The sequence below is a fragment of the Phaseolus vulgaris genome, chromosome 2, assembly GCF_000499845.2.
Source record: "Phaseolus vulgaris cultivar G19833 chromosome 2, P. vulgaris v2.0, whole genome shotgun sequence".
In the NCBI taxonomy this organism is placed as follows: Eukaryota; Viridiplantae; Streptophyta; class Magnoliopsida; order Fabales; family Fabaceae; genus Phaseolus; species Phaseolus vulgaris.
Genome location: NC_023758.2, coordinates 36,557,887 through 36,582,778, shown reverse-complemented (window position 1 = coordinate 36,582,778; position 24,892 = coordinate 36,557,887). Strand labels below are relative to the sequence as shown.

Below are 24,892 nucleotides of genomic sequence, written 5' to 3'. Positions count from 1 at the left end.
TAGCTGACGGTATCTTTGATGAGATTCAAGACCAAACCTTAATTTGTGTCAGAGAGAAAACCTCAGTATGATCAACCACTCCACCTAAATAAACAGTTATTCATGTGCCTCCATATCTCGCTAACCCACGCAATCCACAAGTTGTCCATAATAAGATTAACTGAAATAGGTGCATCTAGAATCTTGAAATGTTCAAAATGAGACCCAGGTCCATACAATCAATTGATTTTATTCCTAACCAGTCATAACAAAGATTCCAAATTAGCCAAACAACTATGCATTCACAGAACAAATGATTTGTTGTCTCATCTGACCTCCTACACAAGCAACACAAATTACTCTCGATCCCGATTCCTCTTCTCTCCAGATTAACCCTACAAGCAACCTTGTTTTCAATCACTCTCCATGTTGTGATTGAGCTGAGGGGAGCGCCTTAATTTTTCAGAAAAATTTATATCTTTTTAAGTCTTCCTCACTTCCTTCTCCCTTAAAAAACCCATAAAAGGACTTAACTGAAAACTCTGTTGAATCACCATCCTTCCAAACCCATATATCCACTGTTTCCATCTCTAGCGTCTTCTTAGAGGTCAACTCTAAAAGTTTACTTTCTTGCTCCTCTTCCCAAGCGAACAGGCCCATTCACCACCTTAGGTTCCACTCCTACGTCCCGTTCTCCCATATTCCACAATCACATAAATTTGCCTCCTTATTAACAAACAAATAAAATAACCTTGGAAATCTACTCTTCAAGCCTTCTGAGACTATCCAATTGTCTGACCAAAACATAACCTCTCTCCCGTTTCCGACCTCCAAATTCAAACGATCTTCAAACTTCCCTCCCCAATTTGTGTTGGAGTCGTGAGTGAAATTTGGAAACACAGGAACAATGTCATTTTAATAGGGGAAAGACCGATGTGTCTGAAATGTTTGCAATGGTTCAAGTTAAAGTTTGGTCTTTGATTTATTCTAAGTCTCATTTTAGGATGTTTTCTTTTTCTAATTGGTGTTTCGATCCGATGATTTGTATGAGGTTGACTTTTAGATCTTTTGATGTGAGTGTCTTATGTTAGTATTGTGGTCTTGTTTGTTCAGTAGGTGTTTCTTGGGAGTGAGAAAGAGTTTAAAGTGTTGTTTGTATAAGGGTAGAAGCACCCCTGAAGTGATTTATTTTTAATTTTTAATTCTTTTTGTTAATAAAAAAAATGTAAACGCTAAAAAAATTACATTATTTTAACTTATGTGGACCAATGTCTAATTTTTGTTAGATTTCATATTTAATAAAGAGAAACTCAGTTAAATAAATATTTTTAATAGCTATCGGTATGTAGGATCGAGCTTTTTTATACAAGAAAAAGTTCCCTGCACACGGAAGGAATTAAATAAGGGATTTTCAATGCTTATTGTTTTATTTACCATATTCAAAATTTAATAATATATTTTTCTGACAACTTTTTTTTATTGAGAAGTGATATATTAATATTTTAATTATTTTTATTTTATTTTTTAATTTATAATATTATTATATTATTATAAAGAGTTGTGAAATGTAACATCCTAAAATATTAATATTTTTATTATTGGAAATGGGAAGTCTATCAGTTTTTGGGAAGACAATTGGGAGGGGCGCGGTAACCTGAAGAGTGTTTTTTCAAGATTGTGTTCTTTAAGCTGTCTACCAAAGTCTAAAGTGGTTGAGTGTGGGTATTGGGTTGACGGAGTTTGGAAGTGGAATCTTCTTTAGAGAAGGAACTTGTTCGAGTGGGAAAATGATCTAGAAAGGAAAGTTTTTTAGATGCTCCAAGGACTGAGGCTAGTTTTGGATATGGATGATGACTGGGTCTGGAAGAATGGTGAGTTCTATATGTACACAATTAATTCTGCTTATGTTCTCTTAAGGGGTGAGCCTGAAGGGGGGATCAATATTGGGTTTGTTATGTTTTGGAAGACTAAGGCTTTGCCTTCGGCCCAAGTTACTGCTTGGAGGGTCTTTGAAATTAAGTTAGCCACCAAAGGAAATTTGGTAAGGAGAGGGGTAGAGCTCATAAATGTTTTATGTATTATGTGCAGGGTGGAATAGGAGTCTTATAGTCATTTGTTTTTTAGTGCAGAATAGCTTGGCTGGAAAGGAGTCAGTCTTACGCTTGGTTAGGTTTGGCATCCGTGGACCACTCTGATGCTTTCTTTCACTTCCTACAGTTTAGGATGTGTAATGCATAAGAATTTTTTAATGTGATTTGGGGAACCATCTGGATTATTGTATTAAATGAGATTTGGAGGCGCAGGAATAAGGTAATTTTTAAAGGGGGAGTGATGGATGTTTCGAAAGTGTTTACGCTTTACAACTAAAGTCTTGGTCGTGGGTTGTCTCCAAGGTACCTTCAGTTGTTTTCTCTTATTTTGAATGGTGTCTTGATCCTTTAGCTTGCATGTATTAGATCTAAATGTGTTTTTGAGTTTTGTTTTCCTTGTTTGGGTGTAGGTGGGTGTGCCCTTTGCAGTCGTTGGGAGGTAGTGTTATGTATAAGGGTTTGATCACCCCTGAAATGGTTCATATTTATTTATTCTTTCTTATCGATAAAAAAAATGTGGATCTATGCATAGTTGGATATTTTAATGAATCAATGCTTTATATGTTTTTTACTATTCTTTTAATAACACAGAAACACCCAGGTATTGTCTAATGAGGTTGACACTGATAGACCGTCTAACAATTTTAATATTACAAGATTGTATAACAAATTTACATCTTAATAGATTGTTTGATCTGTCTTTGATCTAACTTGCACTAACTTAATAAATATAAATAATAAATAAATAATATTGACTCCAACTAGTATCGACTAAGTTGACACTAATTTAACATTAACATAAATATTTTTATTTATTAAAGAATTACATTATTATACTATAATATTATTAAGTGAGCTTTATTAGTTTTAGATAATCCAATATTAATTTGACATTGATACGTATACTTTTATTTTATTTATTGAAAAGTTAATGTTGACTTAGAGTTAGCAAAGTTGACTCTCTTAAATCTAATAATTTTATGTTTATCAACTTTTTTTTATCATTTTAGAGTAGTCATCAGCTCTAATAATATTGCACTTTGTCAATAATATTCTAATAATAACATGACATTTTTTTGAACACTATTATTAAGAGTAATTCAAAACATTTGAATTACTCTCAAAAACATAAATTAGAAGCGTAACAACATATTTTATTTGAATGGTAGATACTAGATGGTTTACCATTCATTAAATTTATTTTATTTGAATACTAGATACTAGATGGTTTAAAAATAATTTAATATTTTTTCCATGGACAGTATAGGAATGCTTTGTTCGTTCCTGAAAAAGTTGTTAGGATCAACCTTGGTCTTCACTCTAGCCAATCTCTTGAAGTTATTATTGAAATACTTCAAACCCCAAATGCTGGCTTGGGTGTAGCTTGTGTAACCATTGTTATTTACCCCAATGTCAAGGTCTCTGTAATTTATATATGCAGCTCTTGGAGAATTTGAAACATAAGGTTCCATATATTTATACTCTCTTCTAATAAAATTCATGTGTCTTTGTGCTATCCCGTCCCCTTCCTCTTGCCAGGTGACCCAATAGTGTATATGAAAAATGTATTGAGATCTGTGCGAGAACGCAATTTCAGACTCTGAAATCTCGTTCATTATGCCCCCGTAAGGAGCCAATTGAAGTATAGCATATTCAACCTTAGCGTCACAAAGCAAACGCCATAGTCCTCGTAATCCCTCGATAGGAATAGGTTTTTTCACATAATCAGATTTTCCTTTGTAATTTCCAAAACGAATTTGAGTTTTGTTGAGCATAGATTCGGGGGGTTCATTGCCTGAAGATCCAATCAACAAAGCATTGTAGAAAACAACTGAGCCAATCCAACTCGTCTCTTTACAGTCGTTTCTGTCCAAACCCAACTCTGGGAGGCTGTTTTGCATCAATGGAATAAGATCTTCTACTCCTCCGAGAAACAAGGACATAAATCTGGCTTGTATTGTTAGCTTTCCATGTTGACTTGAATTAACCCTTGTTATGTCCACCTTAATCATTATGCGTTCGTCCAATTTATGGGCCACAAGCTGCCACTTTTGAATGATCTCGGTTGCATTCTCTTCCAATGTCCTTGAAACATTGAACACTGTCACAGTTGATGGAACTGGAACCAGTTTTACCTTCCAAGCCACAATGATTCCAAAGCTTGCTCCACCACCTCCTCTAATGGCCCAAAACAGATCCTCACCCATGGCTTGTCTGTCAAGAAGGTTACCATTCACATCGATTATGTGAGCATCTATGACATTATCTGCAGCAAGACCGTACTTACGCATCATGAATCCATAACCACCTCCACTGAAGTGGCCACCAATGCCCACACTAGCGCACGAACCAGCTGGGAACCCTAGCGTTTTGCTTTTTTGGCTAATGCTGTAGTAAAGTTCACCTAGGGTTGCCCCAGATTGAACCCATGCAGTTCGGCTTTCTTCGTCAACTGTGATTTCTCGAAGGTTTAAGAGGTCAAGGAGGACAAATGGAACCTGGGCAACGTAGGAGAGACCCTCGTAATCATGGCCTCCACTTCGGGTTCGAATCTGTAGGCCATGGCGTTGGGAACAGATTATAGTTGCTTGAATTTGGGAAACATCCAGTGGTGTGACAATGACAAGGGGTTTTGAGCTTGAGTTGGAGAATCTACGAATTTCAATGGTATGATCTAGGAGAGAGGAGTATGAAGAGTTGGTTTGGGTGTAAACAACATTGGAGATTGTGTTGGTGATGTGGGGATAATTGTAAAGACATCGAACAAAGTTTTCATGAGAATCTGCTGAAGAAGGTTGAAAGGAAAAAAAGAGTGCAATGGCAGTAGCAAAGGTAAAGTAGGAGTTTAGATACTTCATTTCTCTGTATGAGAATTGTAATTTGAGAAAGAACAATGCGGAGTTCCTAATTTATAGTAGTCTGGAGTCTGATGTTAGACCACTCATTCTTTGATATCCTTAACTTGAACATTTACTTTATATTTCAATAAATTATTATTTTATTATAATATTGCTTTTTATATTATTTTAAGCAAGATGCGACAAATGGGCCAATGTATGTATTTTTTTTGACCAAATTTTGTTTAAAGTACATGATATACATTTGATATTAAATAAATAAAATAAGATATTAATTTATTATGATATAAAGTGAATGTTTTTAGTATAGAGAGTATTAATATATATCAACACCCATGTTTAACCATTTAATGATACGTAGTATAGATATGGATACGGACAGTGACATGACACGGATACGAAAATACGTATAATTTCTAAAATGTAGGATACGGGGACACGATTCTATATATTATATAATTTTGAATTATATAAATTGAAAATAAATATTTATGTGGAAAAATATGTTTCATATTCCTTTGAGAGAATGTAAGATATTTTTCATGACTGGTTCAAAAGAATTTGTTCCTTATTTTTAATAAAAATTTATACAAAAATTTGAGTTTTTAGAAAATTATTGTATTTATACCTTTTAAAATTGTGTTAAAATCATGCTAGAATTTTAAAAAATACAACAAATATTTTTTGAATTGAATACTTAACCGTTAAGTGTCCTACGAGTGTCGACACCAATATGTGCATCCGACACGGATACATTTTAAAAGAAGTTTATTTCATATTTAATAAAGAAAAACTCAGTGAAATAAATATTTTTAATAACTATCGGTATGTAGGATCGAGCTTTTTTTATATAAGAAAAAGTTGCTTACACATGGAAGGAATTAAATAAGGGATGTTGAATGCTTATGGTTTTATTTACAGTATTCAAAATTTAATAATATATTTTTCTGACAACTTTTTCACATAATCAATATACACTTAACATTCTAAAATATTAATATTTTAATTAATTTTATTTTACTTTTTAATTTAAAATATTATTATATTAGTATAAAGAGTTGTGAAATTAAAAAGTTATTTATTTTACGTTGTCAACTTTTAAAAAAAATAACTTTGTTAGAGTAGTCTTCCAGATTGCTTTTTTTTTGTCAATGCAACTCTAATAACTTGGCATTTTTGTGAACACTATTATTTAGTCTACGTAATTTTAAACATTTGAGTTACTCTCACAAACATAAATTAAAAACATACAACAACACTAGATGATGGTCTAAAGATAATTTAATTTTTCTCCATGGACAACGTAGGAATGCTTTGTTCGTTTCTGAAAAAATTGTCAGGATCCACCTTGGTCTTCACTCTAGCCAATCTCTTGAAATTATTATTGAAATACTTCAAATCCCAGATTTTGGCTTGGGTGTAGCTTGTGTAGCCATTGTTATTTACCCCAATGTCAAGGTCTCTGTAATTCATATATGCAGCTCTTGGAGAATTTGAAACATATGGTTCCATATATTTATACATTCTTCTAACAAAATTCATGTTTTTTTGTGCTATCTCATCCCCTTCCTCTTGCCATTTGGTGTTATAGTGAATATGAAATATGTATCTAGATCTGTGAGAAAATGGAATTTCAGATTCCGAAATCTCATACATTCTGCCCCCGTAAGGAGCCAATTGAAGCTGAGTATTTTCAACCTTAGCATCATAAAGCAAATGCCATAACCCTTGTAATCCTTCAACGGGAATGGGTTGGCTAACATAATCAGATTTTCCTTTGTATTTCCATAAATGAAGTTGAGTTCTGTTCAACATAACTTCAGGGGGTTCATTGCCTGAAGTTCCAATCAACACAGCATTGAAGAAGACAGCTGAGCCAATCCAACTCATCTCTTTACAGTCTTTTCTGTCCAAACCCAACTCTGGGAAGCTCTTTTGCATCAATTGAATAAGCTCTTCTACACCTCCCAGAAACAAGGACACAAACCTCGCTTTTATTGTTACCTTTCCATGTTGACGTGAATTTACCCTTCCTATGTCCACCCTAATCATTATGCGCTCTTTTATTGTTACCTTTCCATGTTGACGTGAATTTACCCTTCCTATGTCCACCCTAATCATTATGCGCTCGTCCAATTTATTGGCCACAAGCTGCCACTTTTGAATGATCTCGCTTGCATTCTCTTCCAATGTCCTTGAAACATCGAACACTGTCACGGTTGATGGAACTGGAACCAGTTTTACCTTCCAAGCCACAATGACTCCAAAGCTTGCTCCACCACCTCCTCTAATGGCCCAAAACAGATCCTCTCCCATGGCTTGTCTGTCAAGAAGGTTACCATTCACATCGATTATGTGAGCATCTATGACATTATCTGCAGCAATACCGTACTTACGCATCATGAGTCCATAACCACCTCCACTGATGTGGCCACCAATGCCCACAGTGGCGCACACACCGGCTGGGAACCCCAGCGATTTGCTTTTCTGGCTAATCCTGTAGTAAAGTTCACCAAGGGTTGCCCCAGATTGAACCCATGCAGTTCGGTTTTCTTCGTCAACTGCGATTTGTCGAAGGTTTGAGAGATCAAGGAGGACAAATGGAACCCCGGCAACGTAGGAGAGACCCTCGTAATCATGGCCTCCGCTTCGGGTTCGAATCTGCAGTCCATGGCGTTGGGAACAGATTATAGTTGCTAGAATTTGGGAAACATCCAGTGGTGTGACAATGACAAGGGGTTTTGTGCTTGAGTTGGAGAATCTACGATTTACAATGGTAAGATCTAGGACAGAGGAGTATGAAGAGTTGGTTTGGATGTAAACAACATTGGAGATTGAGTTAGTGATGTTTGGATAATTGTAAAGACATGGAACAAAGTTTTCATGAGTATCTTGTGAAGAAGGTTGAAAGGAAAAAAAGAGTGCAATGGCAGTAGCAAAGGTAAAGTAGGAGCTTAGATGCTTCATTTCTATCTATGGTTTGTTGTTGATATGAGAATTGTAATTTCAGAAAGACCAATGCCAATAGTCCCTAATTTATGGTAGTCTGGAGTCTAATGTTGGATACCCATAACTGTAATCTACATTTACTTTATATTTCAATTAATTATTATTTTATTATATATATATATATATATATATATATTTGAAGAGTGAGGTTATTTCCTTTATGTCCACATCATAAGTGCAGAGACTAGACTTATCACTGCATGAGCCAAACTTGCTTTTTATATTATATATATATATATATATATATATATATATTTGAAGAGTGAGGTTATTTCCTTTATGTCTACATCATTAGTGCAGAGACTAGACTTATCACTGCATGAGCCAAACTTGCTTTTTATATTATATATATATATATATATATATATATATATATATATATATATATATATATATATATATATATATATATTTGAAGAGTGAGGTTATTTCCTTTATGTCCACATCATAAGTGCAGAGACTAGACTTATCACTGCATGAGCCAAACTTGCTTTTTATATTATTTTAAGCAAGATGCGCCAATGTATATATAGATATTTTAACCAATGTGAGTTTAATGTCAACATCCATAATAAGTCTAGATAGTGGGTTACGTAAGCGCCAAAAAAATGTAGCTGGAATGTCTACCGTGTTGCCTCACGTTAAAAATGTGATTGAATTATATGACAGCTGTTCTGACAATACAGATACAACTTGTGGGTTGTTTGAGAGAGGAAAGAAGATTCAATACAGATACAACTTAGTGGGATGTTCTAGCTGAAGGAAGTTAATTTATTTGAGGATGCAATATCAGCTAAGGAAATCTCCGTAGATCTAGTCGAGGTGAGGCAGTGTTTTAAAAGGAATGTCTAAGAAACATTTAAGATAGTCATAGAAATAAGAAGTTTTATGTATCATTTTAGAGTAATCTTCAACTATAATAATATTTCACTTTTGTCAATAATACTCTAATAAGATGACATTTTTGTGAACATTATTATTAAGTGAGTTTTGATATATTAACACCCTCTAACACTAACACACATTTGACGTTGCAGACGTGGCAATGACGTGACAGAGTTAGATTGCGCGCGAATTAGCAGCGCGGACTTCAAATTAGGGTAAAAAAGAATATATTACATTAGTTATTAGTAATAACCGGTGTAATATATTTGTTTTTACTCAAAATGACTCATATTACATCGGTTAACCAATGTAATATATGACCTATATTAAAAAAAATTGATTTTTTTTCATAAAGAGTGGGTGGGTCATAAACGTCACATATAAGTAATCACTTACAGACACACGGGTAACCAGTTTTGCGTGCGTCACATAAGTAACCACTTATATATACACGGGTAACCAGTTTTGCGTGTGCTAGTATATGTGGAGGAACCTGTGGTTGGGTAACCAGTTCTAGTAGGGTTATTACACCGGTTAAGCCATGTAACCGATGTAATATATGATTTTTATTAAAAAAAAGATTTTTTTTCAATGAAGAGTGAGTAGCCATAAACGTCATATAAGTAACTACTTACAGACACACGGGTAACCAGTTTTGCGTGTGCCAGTATATGTGGAGGAACCTATGGCTGGGTAACCAGTTTTGCGTACGTCACATAACTAACTACTTACACACATGGGTAACCAATTTTGCGTATACTATGTCATATATTATAATATAGAGTCAGTGTCACATCTTCACCAAATGTCACGTCTGTAAAGTAAATTAATGTCACGCAAGCGGTGTGAAGTCAATGTTATATTTCTTATTAGGTATAATTCTAAACATTTGAATTACTTCAGAAAAAACATATATTAAAAGCATAACAACATATTTTATTTGAATGGTAGATACTAGATGGTTTACCATTCATTAAATTTATTTTATTTGAATTTTACATACTAGATGGTTTAAAAATAATTTAATATTCTTCCATCGACAGTATAGGAATGCTTTGTTCGTTCCTGAAAAAATTTTCAGGATCAACCTTGGTCTTCACTCTAGCCAATCTCTTGAAATTATTATTGAAATACTTCAAACCCCAAATGCTGGCTTGGGTGTAGCTTGTGAAACCATTGTTATTTACCCCAATGTCAAGGTCTCTGTAATTTATATATGCAGCTCTTGGAGAATTTGAAACATAAGGTTCCATATATTTATAGAGTCTTCTAATCCAATCCATATGCCTTTGTGCTATCTCGTCCCCTTCCTCTTGCCAGGTGACCCCATATTCGATATGAAAAATGTATTGAGATCTGTGCGAGAACGCAATTTCAGACTCTGAAATCTCGTTCATTATGCCCCCATAAGGAGCCAATTGAAGTTGAGCATATTCAACCTTAACGTCACAAAGCAAACGCCATAATCCTCGTAATCCCTCAATAGGAATGGGTTGTTTCACATAATCAGATTTTGCTTTGAAATACCCAGAACGAATTTGAGTTTGGTTGAGCATAGATTCGGGGGATTCATTCCCTGAAGATCCAATCAACACAGCATTGGTGAAAATAGCTGACCCAATCCAACTCGTCTCTTTACAGTCGTTTCTGTCCAAACCCAACTCTGGGAGGTTGTTTTGCATCAATGGAATAAGCTCTTCTACTCCTCCCAGAAACAAGGACACAAAACTGGCTTGTATTGTTAGCTTTCCATGTTGACTTGAATTAACCCTTGCTATGTCCACCCTAATCATTATGCGTTCGTCCAATTTATGGGCCACAAGCTGCCACTTTTGAATGATCTCGGTTGCATTCTCTTCCAATGTCCTTGAAACATTGAACACTGTCACAGTTGATGGAACTGGAACCAGTTTTACCTTCCAAGACACAATGACTCCAAAGCTTGCTCCACCACCTCCTCTAATGGCCCAAAACAGATCCTCACCCATGGCTTGTCTGTCAAGAAGATTACCATTCACATCGATTATGTGAGCATCTATGACATTATCTGCAGCAATACCGTACTTACGCATCATGAGTCCATAACCACCTCCACTGAAGTGGCCACCAATGCCCACACTGGCGCACACACCAGCTGGGAACCCTAGCGTTTTGCTTTTTTGGTTAATGCTGTAGTAAAGTTCACCAAGGGTTGCCCCAGATTGAACCCATGCAGTTCGGCTTTCTTCGTTAACTGCGATTTGTCGAAGGTTTGAGAGATCAAGGAGGACAAATGGAACCTGGGCAACGTAGGAGAGACCCTCGTAATCATGGCCTCCACTTCGGGTTCGAATCTGCAGGCCATGGCGTTGGGAACAGATTATAGTGGCTTGAATTTGGGAAACATCCAGTGGTGTGACAATGACAAGGGGTTTTGAGCTTGAGTTGGAGAATCTACGATTTTCAATGGTATGATCTAGGAGAGAGGAGTATGAAGAGTTGGTTTGGGTGTAAACAACATTGGAGATTGTGTTGGTGATGTGGGGATAATTGTAAAGACATCGAACAAAGTTTTCATGAGAATCTGCTGAAGAAGGTTGAAAGGAAAAAAAGAGTGCAATGGCAGTAACAAAGGTAAAGTAGGAGCTTAGATACTTCATTTCTATGTATGGTTTGTTGTTGATATGAGAATTGTAATTTGAGAAAGAGCAATGCGGAGTCCCTAATTTATAGTAGTCTGGAGTCTGATGTTAGACCACTCATTCTTTGATATCCTTAACTGGAACATTTACTTTATATTTCAATAAATTATTATTTTATTATAATATAACGTTTTATTAAAAAAAAATATATTTGAAGAATGAGGTTGTTGGGAAAGATTTCTTCCACATCATACACAGTAAAATATATATAAAAAAAGTCATCTTATAATAATAATATAATATTTAAAATTAAAAAAATAAATTAAATATGATTAAAATATTATTTTATTAATTTGAGAAGTAGATTTTTTTTAGTGGTAACATATCAGCATCCGAGATTATTTCCTTTATGTTAACATCCTGAGTGCAGAAGTATAGAGACTAGAACTTTTTTATACAAGAAAAAGTTGCTTGCACATAGAAGGAATTAAATAAGGGATGTTCAATGCTTATTGTTTTATTTACCATATTCAAAATTTAATAATATATTTTTCTGACAACTTTTTTTTATTGAGAAGTGATATATTAATATTTTTATTTTATTTTATTTTATTTTTTGATTTAAAATATTATTATATTATTATAAAGAGTTGTGAAATGTAACATCCTAAAATATTAATATTTTTATTATTTTTATTTTATTTTTTAATTAAAAATATTATTATAAAGAATTGTAAAGTGTGTGTTTTAGTGTGAAAAGATAAGTTTTCCTTTTTCATGTAAACATGTTACACTAATGAAATCTTTTCTAGTAATATGAATTTTATAAATTAACGATTATCATCCAATCATAATGACGGAATTTTTTTTAAGATAGTTTTATCAATAAAATTGAACGAATTAAAATTAAAGTATTTCCTAATGTACTAGTTAATTTTTAATTTCTATCAAATTCGAAATACTAGAATTAGTTCATATAAGTATTTTTAGTACACATTGCTACTCATTATCATGTACGAGACTAAATACTTTTAATATTGTAATTCAGACACACTTTTCAGTTTTGTAACTGTGCTATGTTGGGGGTAGATTTTGAATAGATATGATTGAATAGATATGAGATTTCTCGTACGTTGCATGCATGGTTTGTAGGAACCGCATAGTCACTCTCTCACTTACGTGTATAGACGAGAGCCAAAGAAAATGTAGCTGGAATATCTTCCGTGTTTTGCGTCACGTTAAAAATGTTATTGAATTATATATTACATTTTCTTTTATCAGGAATGAAATTAAATTAAGAGAGATAGAAAAGGATATCCTAACCCTTTACACACTCTCAATCATGTTTTAAGACCTCTAAAAAGAACTCCCCAAAATAGGAGGAAAATAAAAACTACTGCATAAATAAACAACCTACACCAGCCTCCATTCTGTTTCTATTATTCTGTTGGACTGGTGCAAATAACACTAAACAGGATTTCAAAACCACCAGAAAACCAACGTAATCCTCCCACCAACTTGACAACTACCTTAACGAGTGGCTTGCAACACAACCTCCACATCCAAAGCTTAATAACTGGTGCTACCTCTCTCAACTACCTATAGCAGCAACCAGAATTACTTCCTGCCGAGATCTTCAGCTTTATTCCTGTGTACCAAGATTGCACCTTGTATCACTCAACCAAAATCACAATCAGGCCACCATCCATATGTTCGTGATATAAAAGAACTTCATCAGTTGTGGTTGAAACACCTACTGCAATTAATTCTTTCACATCATCTGCAGCATTGCGTCCTCTATTGAGCTGCAATAAATCTGCAGCAAACAAACTTCCAGAGCACACCGAGAGAATTATAAATGACCAGTTGTTCTGACAATATATAGATACCACGTTATTTGTGAGGAAAGAACATTCAAAAATTATCAACAAATATCATTAGGTATTAAAATTTTATAAACTGTTTAGGCAATGATTGGACATTAATATCATTATTTTGATTATAACTAATTTTATTATTACAATTATTTTTATTAATATTTTTATTTTTATTAATATTACTGTGTTGTTAGAGTAGAATCGAACACAAATATTATAACTAAATATATAACAAAAATTACTGATTAATTTAGTTTTTTATAATTATTATTATTATTAATGATGATAATAATAATTTTACTATTATTATGATTATTATTATCAATAATAATAACAATTAATAATAAATAATATTGTTATTATTATTAATAGGAATAATATTAATGATAATAATTTTTTTAATGACTAGGCGCATTTATATATTTTGAATATAATTGGAATTTATATACAATTTTTTTATTCATATACGAATATTTTGGTAGACAATGACGTCATAGTCAAGTAGAAATTTTTACGTGTGAATTTTTATTTTTTTATATAATGATTAGGAGCGTATACATGTTGAAGTTTTTTCATATGTAATTTCCCTATATAATCAGAAGCATTTAGGTGTGAAAATTTCTCCATATATAATAACTAGAAGCATTTACATATGAAGTTTAACATCATGTTTTATTATTACATTTATGAAAAAGGAAATGCATAAGGACAGCAAAATGCTTAAGGACTGAAAAGAGATAATCAGTTTAACATTATACTTTATTATTACATTTAAGATTCAACAAAAGTCAACCCCATTCATCGCATTACAAGGTACAAATAAACTGTTGTCAACCCTTTAATTATATTTTATCCTTGAAAACATTTTATTTTCATATCACTCAACACAACATCTTTTATAGTCTCCCAAACCTTAGATAAGGATATTTACACGAAACTTTAACAATATATATTCAATGCATTTCAGGCTTTTGTTGATAAAAAAAATGCATTTAAGGCCATCCCTCAAGCTGTATTTATCAATATATATTCAATCCAATATTTCAAAATCATATTCAATGCATTTCAGCACATCCCTCAAACTGTATTTGCCAATATATATTCAATCCAATTTAAAAATCATATTCAATGCATTTCAGTCCATCCCTCAAACTATATTAGCAATATACATTTACTCCAATTTCAAAATCATATTCAATGCATTTCAGCTCATACCTCAAACAGTATTTAACAAATATATATTCAATCCAATTTCAAAATCATAACATTGCAAAAAAGTAGATTCGTTGCGACGATGTACCTGTTGCAACAACAAACCAATGATTGCGACGGCAATGGCGGTAAAAAATTACGGTGTGAAGAGTGAGAGGGTGAGATGGTTTGCAATGAGGCTGAAAACAGTGAGAGTGAGAACACTTTGCGATGAGATTGAGAAGAAGAGTTTCTGGTAAGAATGAGAAGAGGGGTTTTCGTTTAGAGTGAGAAGAGGGGTTTGTGGTGAGACTATGAAAGGCTTTCAGTGAGATTGAGAATGTGAAGGATTTCTAATGAGAGTGAGAAGAGAAGGGTTGCACAGAATGAGAACAGTTGCAATGAAAAGGGTTCACTAAGAGAGGGGAATACAAAATAGAGGAAGGTTTAGTTAGAGAGGTTGTGTTACGGTGAGAAGGTTCAGCGAGGGGAATACAAAAGAGGGGAAAATTCAGTGAGTGAGGGCCGAATACGAAAAAAGAGTCAAAGTTGTATATTTAAGAGTGAAAAAATGAAATACGAAAAAAAAAACATTAGGAAAGAGGAAGGTTACTTAGGGAACAAAATGCGGGAGAACATTTATTTCAGAGGATAATTATGGTGATTCTACATGCCACATTTTAAAGAAAAATTATGGCGGTTATGAAGTTGTCGTATTATACAACTAACTGTAGCGGTTTTTAATAACCGCCACCACATACAAGTTTTTTTGTAGTGTTAAACATTGACCATTTGATTGCTTTTAATACCATTTTAGATATAATCCATTATAAGCAAATTCAAATATTTTTTTTGGATGGACTAAGAGGAACTAGTAAAACATTCCTTTACCGTACATAAATTGCATATTACAAATGTAAAGGAAAAATTATTTTAGCAACAAACTTCTCTAGTATAGCAGCAACATTGTTACCTAGTTGTCGAATTTCACATTCTTTAGTTCCTTTTGTTCAATAAGCAAATAATTAGATCTTGCAAATCTATTAAGAGAAACAAAAACAATTATTTGTGATGAAACACCCATGACTAACAGATATGCTTTGAAGACATAAGATCGATCATTAAATGAGATTCTAGTTGTGATGTTCCATTTGAGGTAAAAGTGAGAATATTAGGAGGAGATTTTTGTTGAGTATTGTTAATCGTTCAAAAGAGTACAAAGATAGAAATGATTTATGCATGTATTGTCAAATCTCCTTTATGAAGTAACACAAAGGTGTTACATTTACAACAAAACATATGATCATTACAAGATCACAATTTTGTAGAATATCTCAAGCACATCGGAGAAGGGATTGAACCTACAATTCTTGATGAAATGGTGAAAATACTCCAATTTTGGTCTTGGGTTCTGGTAAAGGAAAGATTAGTTGATTTATCCTACTCGGATTGGTATTTGAAACCTTTATGTTATATGAGATATTTAAGAGACTGATGTTTGATGATTCTTGTTCAATGATTTGTCCAGATTTGGAAGACGTGGTGTGTTTTGTGCAGGATTTTTGACTACTATATCCTCATCGTAGGGTCGACTTGATGGATTTGGCGCTTGGGTGTTTGGTTTACTTCTGTTTACTGACAAAGACTGAGTTTAGTTGTTGGACTTTTGTGTCTTGTCTTGAGAATGTGTTCCTTTGGAGGGTTGATGTAATTGTATATTGATGTTCTCTTGTATCTTATTATGGTATGTTAATGTTGTTGATGTGTCATAATGTTTGTTGGATCTCCAATTGGTTGGGTGATAAGAAGCTTGTGTTGGGATTATTTGTATAAGGGTTGGGGACACCCTTGAGTGCCTCATTTTATTTTATTTATTCTTTGCTAATAAAAAAATGGTGAAAATACTCCATTAACTAGCAATACCATGGGAATGAGTGAGTTTAATACAAAAACTTACACAAGAAACATTTCCTCAATTGCAATTTCATATATGGATTGCATTTTATATGGTTAAGAGAGTATTGACTCCAAAACATGAAGTTGCTGAAAAAAATTAATGACATGATTATTGATAATTATTCGGGAAAACAACACCATTTATTGTCTTTTGATGAGGTTGAAGGAGACACACATAATATATACCAACAAGAGTATTTGCACTCCATTGCTTTAGATGGCTTGCCACCCCATATTTTAAAGCTTAATAAAAGGGGCACCATTCTTGTGAAACATAGACCCTAAATTTGTGTTATGTAATGGAACAAGATTACTATGTTGTGGATTCTACATGAACATGTTGGATGTTGAAATCTTAACAAGTTATCATGCTGGAAAAAGATCTTTCTCACCTATAATTAAACATAAAACAACAAAAAATGCAAGTCTTCCATTTATTCTTCTTAGGAATCAATTTTTCGTAAAATTAAGTTTTGTCATTATTATAATAAATCATAGGGAAAAATTTCTCCTCTGTGTGTAAGAGAAAGCATTTATTCCAATTCAGTGTTTTTTCATTAACATAAGATAATTTCATATCAACTATACCATTTTGAAAAAAAAATCTACATTATGGTTCTTCCTGTTTATTCAATCTTTTATTATAGAATATATACTATTATGTTTATTCAATCTTTTATTATAGAATATATACTATTACAGTGTCTTAAATATATTACATTATTTTCTTTTTATGTAATTTTTTAAAACTAATGAAATTATGAATGATATGTTGAGGACGATCTTCACTTTCAAATTATGAATGCCTTTTGATTAAAAATAATTCATGGTTTATATTTATTTTTACCAATACACATAAATTCATAACATATGAATTAACATCATTTTAACTGACACTAACTTAAATAAATATTAAAAATATATTATACTATTGTTGACTTAACTTAAATAAGTAATAAAATAAAGAAATTAATGTTGATCTAACTTACACTAACTTAATAAATATAAATAATAGAAATAGACAATAAATAATATTAGCATCAACTAGGTTTATACGAACCTTACTGATGGAAGAGGTCTAAGGACAAGTTCAAATACAAGTCCAACAAAGAGAAGATTCGGGCCTACCACTAGAGCTACAGCCAAGAAGATCCAAGAAGACTGGGATATGGCTACTGACAACAGAGAAACTTCCCAATACATGATCAAGGATGTCGTAACTCTAGTGTAGAGTAGAATTTAATTAGAATAGGAAATTATTTGTATTTTTTCTTAGAATTAATTTTGGCACCTAAAACACCAACCTAGGTTAATTTAGGGTTTCTAAAACCTCTAAATTAACCAAGGTCGGTTTAGAAAGCCCATAAAGGGGGTGAGCGTACAACACTAGTCACACCCCTCCCATGTGTTTCATTAGACGCCACGTTTTGGTGGAAAGTTCATTTGAATTTCCCTCATTTGAATTTTCAGCCCTCAATTGTTATATAATGAGTAGCTTGGTTCATGTATTTGCAAAATTAAGCATATGAGTGAATTTTTGCAAAATTTATGCCAATTACACTCTTGTCTTCTACTCTTCCTAGGATAGACGTTTGATCTTCATTCTTCACCCTTCAAGTGATTAGGCCTAACCTATCACTCATCATACATCTCATGCACCTTTAAAGATACCACATCTCTTAGGAGATCCTTGCATGCCTCTTTCATATGCTTTCGCCACCATCATTCAAGTTTTGTCACACATGAAGACACTTCTTCCATCATTTACTAATTTTAATATTTATATTAGTTAGCATTGACAAAATTAACATTAATTTAACACTAACATAAAATATTTTTACTGGTTAAGAATGTTAAAATAATTAGCATCGACTTAGAATGATTAAACCTACTCTATTATAGTCTAATATTAAGTGAATTATAGTCTAATATTAAGTGAATTCTATTTGTGTCGATCGACTTAGAAATAACTAAGTTGACTGTACTACTTGGTAGTGAATATTAGTTTAATTGATCGTACATGTTTAACAAAATATAAATTAAAAAATTATTTATCTTGTGTGTAGCTTGTGTAGCCATTGTTATTTACCCCAATATCAAGGTCTCTGTAATTCATATATGCAGCTCTGCTGGGAGAATTTGAAACATAAGGTACCAATGTGAGTTCCATGATAAGTGTAGATAGTGGGTTACCTAAGCGCCAAATTTTTTTTACATTATTTTAACTGATGTGGACAATGTCTATTTTTTTTTTCATTGTTTCATATTTAATAAAGAAAAACTCAGTTAAATAAATATTTTTAATAGCTATCGGTATGTAGGATCGAGCTCTTTATACAAGAAAAAGTTGCTTGCACGTAGAAGGAATTAAATAAAGAATGTTGATCAATGCTTATTGTTTTATTTACAGTATTCAAAATTTAATAATACATTTTTCTGACAACCTCTTTTTCATTTAAACATTACACTAATAAAATCTATTCTAATAATATGAGTTTTATAAATTAACGATTATCATCCAACCATAATCATGGAAAAGTTTTTAAGATAGTTTTATCAATAATATTGAATGAATTAAAATTAAATATTTTGCTAATGTACTAGTTAATTTTTAATTTTTATCAAATTCGAAATACTAGAATCACGAGTATTTTTAACATTATAAATAAAATGGTGGAAGAAAATCATATGAGATATTTTTGGGATTTAGAATTTAATAATTACGTTGAATAAAAAGTTACCACGACTAATCACCTTTTCGTTTCTAGAACAATATTAAAGGATATTAGCATAAATTTAAGATTTACAATATGTTTATATTTTTAAAAAAATTAAGACGTGCGGATAAACTAAGATTTCTTTTATCAATAAAAAGAAATAAATTAAATGAACCCAATCCTTATATAAAATATACCTACCAATGAAAAAATTTACAAAACACTACACCAATACAGTGACATCCACAGATCACGAAGCTAATCTGTAGCCAAACAGATTACAAAATATGATCAATTAAGATGAAGCAAATATATTTTAGTTAATCTTAAAAGTTATTTTATATAATTATTGCACCGTTCCAGGACTATGCAGAAGTTGGCTTCAAGGATTTTGGAGATAGAGTAAAGGAGTGGACATGTTTGAATGAGCCACAGACTTACAGTGAAGACTCTGGGACTCAAACTTTTTAGTACACATTGCTACTCATGATCATGTACGATACTAAATACATTTTAATGTTGTAATGCAGACACACTTTTCAGTTGTGTCACTGTGCTATGTTGGGGTAGATTTTGAATATATATGATGAATATATATAACAGTTTACGTACGCTGCATTGTTTGAGGGAACCGCATATTCACTCTCACTTACGTGTATAAACGAGAGCCAAAGAAAATGTAGCTGGAATATCTTCCGTGTTGCCTCACGTTAAAAATGTGATTGAATTATATGACAATAGAGATACAACTTGTGGGTTGTTTGAGAGAGGAAAGGAGATTCAACTCTGATAACAATACAGATACAACTTAGTGGGATGTTCTAGCTGAAGGAAGTTAATTTACTTGAAGATGTGATATCAGCTAAGGAAATCTCCGTAGATTTGGTCGAGGTGGAAGACAGTGTTTTAAAAGGAATATCTAAGAAACATATAAGATAGTCATAGAAAGAAATAAGGAGTTTTGTGAATTTAGTTTTGTTTCAAATATTTTTTTTTTTATCAGCAAAGAATAAATAAATTAATAGGAACATTTCAGGGATGTCCCAACCCTTATACAACAACCCATCCGTCACATGTGGAGCTCCCATGTAATTTAGGCTTCCAAACCTGCAGCAGATGAACCTCTCAGCAAGGCCCTACACACGTGGGTTTCACCACGTTTTCAATAAAAGCTAGACAACAACAAAATAAAATGGTTCTTAATCCCATCCTGCTAAAAAGCATAACCTGATGGCACTAAACTAACTTACAGCGATGCTATCCCAAACATGAAACACTGTAATGATCAGCAAAAACCTTGGCATAGGAAGAGTTTCCGCATCCAAAGTCGCAAGGAGGATGAATCCTTGTTACCACCGTAGCTCTGCATCATCGGGACCTCTTCTGCAGCTCCAACTTGTTCTGCGTCTACTCGGCTCCCATATGTATTCACCACCAAGTTCCAGCTACACCAGTTTATAGCTCCACATATTTTACTACTCTAACCAACGTAGAATCTATTCCATCCTTACGCACACCTGCATAGAAAACAGAATACAATGACTCCACAGATATCGTACAACTGCAGCAGAGGAGAGCTCCTTCACCATATCATCCCTCTCACGTCAGCTCTCTTCCTTGTGATAACATCTCCCTCCAGATACACCTACACCACCTCCTGCCTTCGTCACACCAAGTAGCTGCCTTCCGCCCCACTTACTTCAAGCTTGTGATGCATACCATTGGATTTAGGATCCAATCTACCTAAGAGTAAGTGAAAAAGTTTGATTTATGTTTTAACCATAACCATGCTTTGATTTGGGCATTTTGGAAAATCTCATATGCATCTACTACTCCCTGCTTGAACACCACCTCATTCCTTTGATCCCATATACTCCTCACAATTGCTACCCAAACCCCACTCCAAACCAAATTTTGTTTATTATTAACATGGTACAAGTGGAAACTCTCAAAGTTGATCTTTATGTCATTATGTTGGACAAGCACTATACCAACCCATCTTAAGCACATCGACCATACACACAGCGCATGTTTACATTCCATAAAAAGATGTTGACTGGATTCTACCTTAGTCTGACAAAGGACACATAGGGGATTATTCAACATCACCCCTTTCTTGCTCAACCTCTCTCTAGTTGGTAGACTATCCGTCAGGGCCCTCCATGCCGTGGTCACCACATTAGGGAAAGATTTAGCCTTCCAAAGAAGTTTAAACACCCCAAGGCGTGGTCCTCTTCCTTGGTTAGCCAAGCACACATATGCAGAACTCACTGAAAAACACCTTTCATCTTCACTCCCCCACGTATGCCCATCCTTCTCTTCTCGGAGCAAACTGGTCGTAGACAAGTACACTAACATCTCTTCTTCCAACTTGGATTCCCACTCAAATCTTGCACGTCTCCACCTTAAGTTCCACCTCCATATCACATCGCCCCACCTACCAACCTCTTCCACCTTTTGCCCCTGATTCAGGGACAGAGTAAATAATCTAGGAAACATATTTTTAAGGCTAGAATTCCCAATCCAGACATCCTCCCAAAACCTTACTTTGTCACCACATCCTACTTTCCACCCTACTTCTTTTTGGAACCATCCTTTATCTCCGCCCTCCCCACAAGCTTTAGACAGATCTCTCCACCACCAAGATTGGAGTCTCACTGGTATTTGTGGGACTTCTTAACCCGATCCATACTTGGAGACCACCATTTCCTTCCACCTCCCCTTCTCTTCACCTATAAGACGCCATTTCCATTTAGCCAACAAAGCTATGTTAAAGTTCTGAATATCTCTAAGTCCCAGACCACCTTCCTCTCTTGGTTTGCAAACCATTTTCCAACTAATCCATGAGATGGGTTCCTTCTCCTTCCCCCAACCCCACAGAAACCTTCTCTGAATTCTGGTGATACTCTTACACACCGCTACCGGTGCTCTGAAAAGAGATAGATAGTAGAGTGGAATAGCAGTAAGCACATCTTTGATAAGGCATATTCTTCCCGCCATAGATAAGAATCTCCCTTTCCACACATTAAGTCTGGCTTTTAAATTGTTAACCACCGGATCCCAAAAATTTTTCTTCCTAGGGTTCCCTCCCACTTCCAAACCCAAGTATTTAAACGGAATACTCATCTGTGCACAGTTCAAAGTCTTTGTGTAACATGCCATATTGTGTCTGAGGACATTGATACCTGCTAATTTTGATTTGTAGAAATTAATCTTCAACCCTGAGGCCACCTCAAATCCTCGAAGAATAGCCTTTAAAGTCACCACATTGTTGTAAAAATCCTCACATAGGAACATTGTGTCATCCGCAAACTGGAGAATAGCCAATTCGATCTCGTCTCTACCGAACTTGAGGCCTGTGAGCAGCCTTTCCTTCAGAGATTGTCTTACTATACCATTCAAGCCTTCTGCTACCACTAAGAAAAGGAATGGGGCTAATGGATCGCCCTGATGCACCCCTCTAGAGGGTTTAAATTCCTCCGTGGGGCTTCCATTAACAAGCACTGAGACTGTGGTACTTTCCATACATCCTCGGATCCAAGCAATCCACTTACTATGAAACCCCAACTTTTGTAACATGTCATAGAGGAAAGCCCAGCTGACCGAGTCGTACGCTTTCTCAAAGTCTACCTTCATACATAACCCACTCCTCCCTCTCCTTCTCAGGTCCTCAATCGCTTCATTGACCAAAAGCACACTATCAAGAATCCCTCTATCCTTTAGAAAAGCCGATTGACTTTCATCTATAATGGAGGGTAAGACCTTCTTTAATCTTTCTGCTAAGACCTTAGAAATAATCTTATACATAGCCCCTACTAGAGAAATAGGTCTATACTGTTCTAGCATTACGGGGTCCCTTACCTTAGGAACTAGTGCTATGAAAGAAGCATTGCATCCCTTTTGAATATAACCAGAAGCATAAAAGGCAGCCATAACACCCATAACTTCTTCCTTTATGACCTCCCAACTATTCTTAATGAAGTTAAAATTAAACCCATCAGGTCCTGGACTCTTCGACCCATCACAACGCCATACTGCTTCCCTCATTTCTTTCTCTGAGAACTCTGCCATCAGATTGGTATTATCTTCCTGGGTTAAAGCTTTAAACTCCACCCCTTCTAATACTACCTCGAAGTCTCTTGAGGCTTTGAATCTTTTTTCAAACATCTTCTTTGCTTCCTTACGAACAGTAGGCGGTTCCTCGCACCATTGACCCCCCACCTCCACCCCTTTAATTTCATTTTTGAGGCGTCTCCATCTCAGGGTTGAATGAAAGAATTTAGAACATGAGTCTCCATTCTTAAACCAGCTGGCTCTAGCTTTTTGGCATATAAGGGACTCCAACTTCTGATCAGTCTCCTTCAGTTTACTCACCAACCCAATCTTATGTAGCCTCTCACTTTTCATCAAAGCACCATTGCAGTCTTGGCAGTCTAGCGTCTCTATTTCCTTCAAAATAGCCTTCTTAGTGTTCTCCATATTACCAAATTCAACCCTGTTCCATACCTTTAGAACACCCTTAACCTCTTCATCTTCTCTTTTAATACCGTGAGTGCATTCCCTTGTATTACATAAGAACTCCACTTATCCTTAACCATTACACCAAAACCCCTTTCCATAAACCGGGCATCGATGGTTCTAAAGGGTTTTGGGCTTCAATCCTTATCCACAGACTTCACCACTATTGCACAGTGATCAGAGACCTCCCTGTTTTGCACATACTGCTTACACATAGGCCATGTTTGCATCCATTCTTCGGTTACCAACACTCTGTCTAACCTACTCTTGGCCTTCCCATTAGAGTTAAACCACGTAAAGGGCTTACCCACCAAAGGGATTTCAAACAAAAGATTAGCTTCGATGAACAGATTAAAATCTCTCATTTCGCTCGTGTTGCCGTCCCTCATGCTAACACCTTTCCTCTCACCATTCTTTCTAATGGCATTAAAGTCACCACAGAAACACCATACCACATCTGAGGAGGCCTTTTTTAAATCTGACAGTTCCCTCCACAACACTAACTTGTCACTTAAAGAACAGGCTGCGTAAACATTTACCACCACACAACTACAATTGGATTTAATATGTTTTCCAAAAACAGCAATGAACTTCTTCGCCATCACATGTGTTTCATAGCAAAACGCTTCTTTATGCCATAAGGATAACAAGCTTCCACTACCATTATCACCTCCATAATGTAGCCACCCCACATTGTTATCCCCCCCATAGGTTGAAGCATCTTGCATCCGTAATGGCATTCACTTTCGTTTCTTGAATACAAGCAAAATTCGCATCCTCTCTTGCAATAATATGTCTCAAGTACCTAGCCTTAACACTTCCCCCCAATCCTCTTATATTCAAATTAACAATCAACATATATTATCATTCTTGTCTCCCTCCTCATAGTTCTTCATAACCTCTGTATCTCTCTTTTCCAAACAGATGTATTCATTAACAACCTCTTCCTCATCCCCCCGACATTTAAGCCCAGCTTTCTTTCCAATCTCCCACCGTTTAGATGGATCCGCCATACCACTAGGCCCAGAAAAACGTAAATTGCAATTGACAACTCCCCCATCAGATACAGAGTTTGAGCACATACCGTCTCTACCACTTGAAGAGGGCTTAGCTTTAGCACTCCTTGAAATGAGTCTCACAGATCTTCTCAGAAAGGATATCGAATCCCCTAGTTCAAAGAGCCCTTTCAGC

At 34.6% G+C, this 24,892-nt stretch overlaps 3 protein-coding genes across 3 annotated transcripts; all 3 read right to left on the bottom strand.

The window, feature by feature from the left end:
* Window positions 1-3,129: 3,129 nt before the first annotated feature.
* LOC137809736 (tetrahydrocannabinolic acid synthase-like) lies at window positions 3,130-4,945 on the bottom strand. The gene has a single exon (XM_068610824.1). It carries the CDS (start codon window positions 4,925-4,927, stop codon window positions 3,299-3,301), a length of 1,629 nt encoding a protein of 542 aa, XP_068466925.1. The 5' UTR covers window positions 4,928-4,945; the 3' UTR covers window positions 3,130-3,298.
* A 1,145-nt stretch (window positions 4,946-6,090) lies between these two features.
* Window positions 6,091-7,953, bottom strand: LOC137809735 (tetrahydroberberine oxidase-like). Its single transcript, XM_068610823.1, has one exon. It carries the CDS (start codon window positions 7,892-7,894, stop codon window positions 6,209-6,211), a length of 1,686 nt encoding a protein of 561 aa, XP_068466924.1. The 5' UTR covers window positions 7,895-7,953; the 3' UTR covers window positions 6,091-6,208.
* A 1,779-nt stretch (window positions 7,954-9,732) lies between these two features.
* On the bottom strand, window positions 9,733-11,509 carry LOC137811772 (tetrahydroberberine oxidase-like). Its single transcript, XM_068613605.1, has one exon. It carries the CDS (start codon window positions 11,458-11,460, stop codon window positions 9,844-9,846), a length of 1,617 nt encoding a protein of 538 aa, XP_068469706.1. The 5' UTR covers window positions 11,461-11,509; the 3' UTR covers window positions 9,733-9,843.
* Between the last annotated feature and the right edge of the window lie 13,383 nt (window positions 11,510-24,892).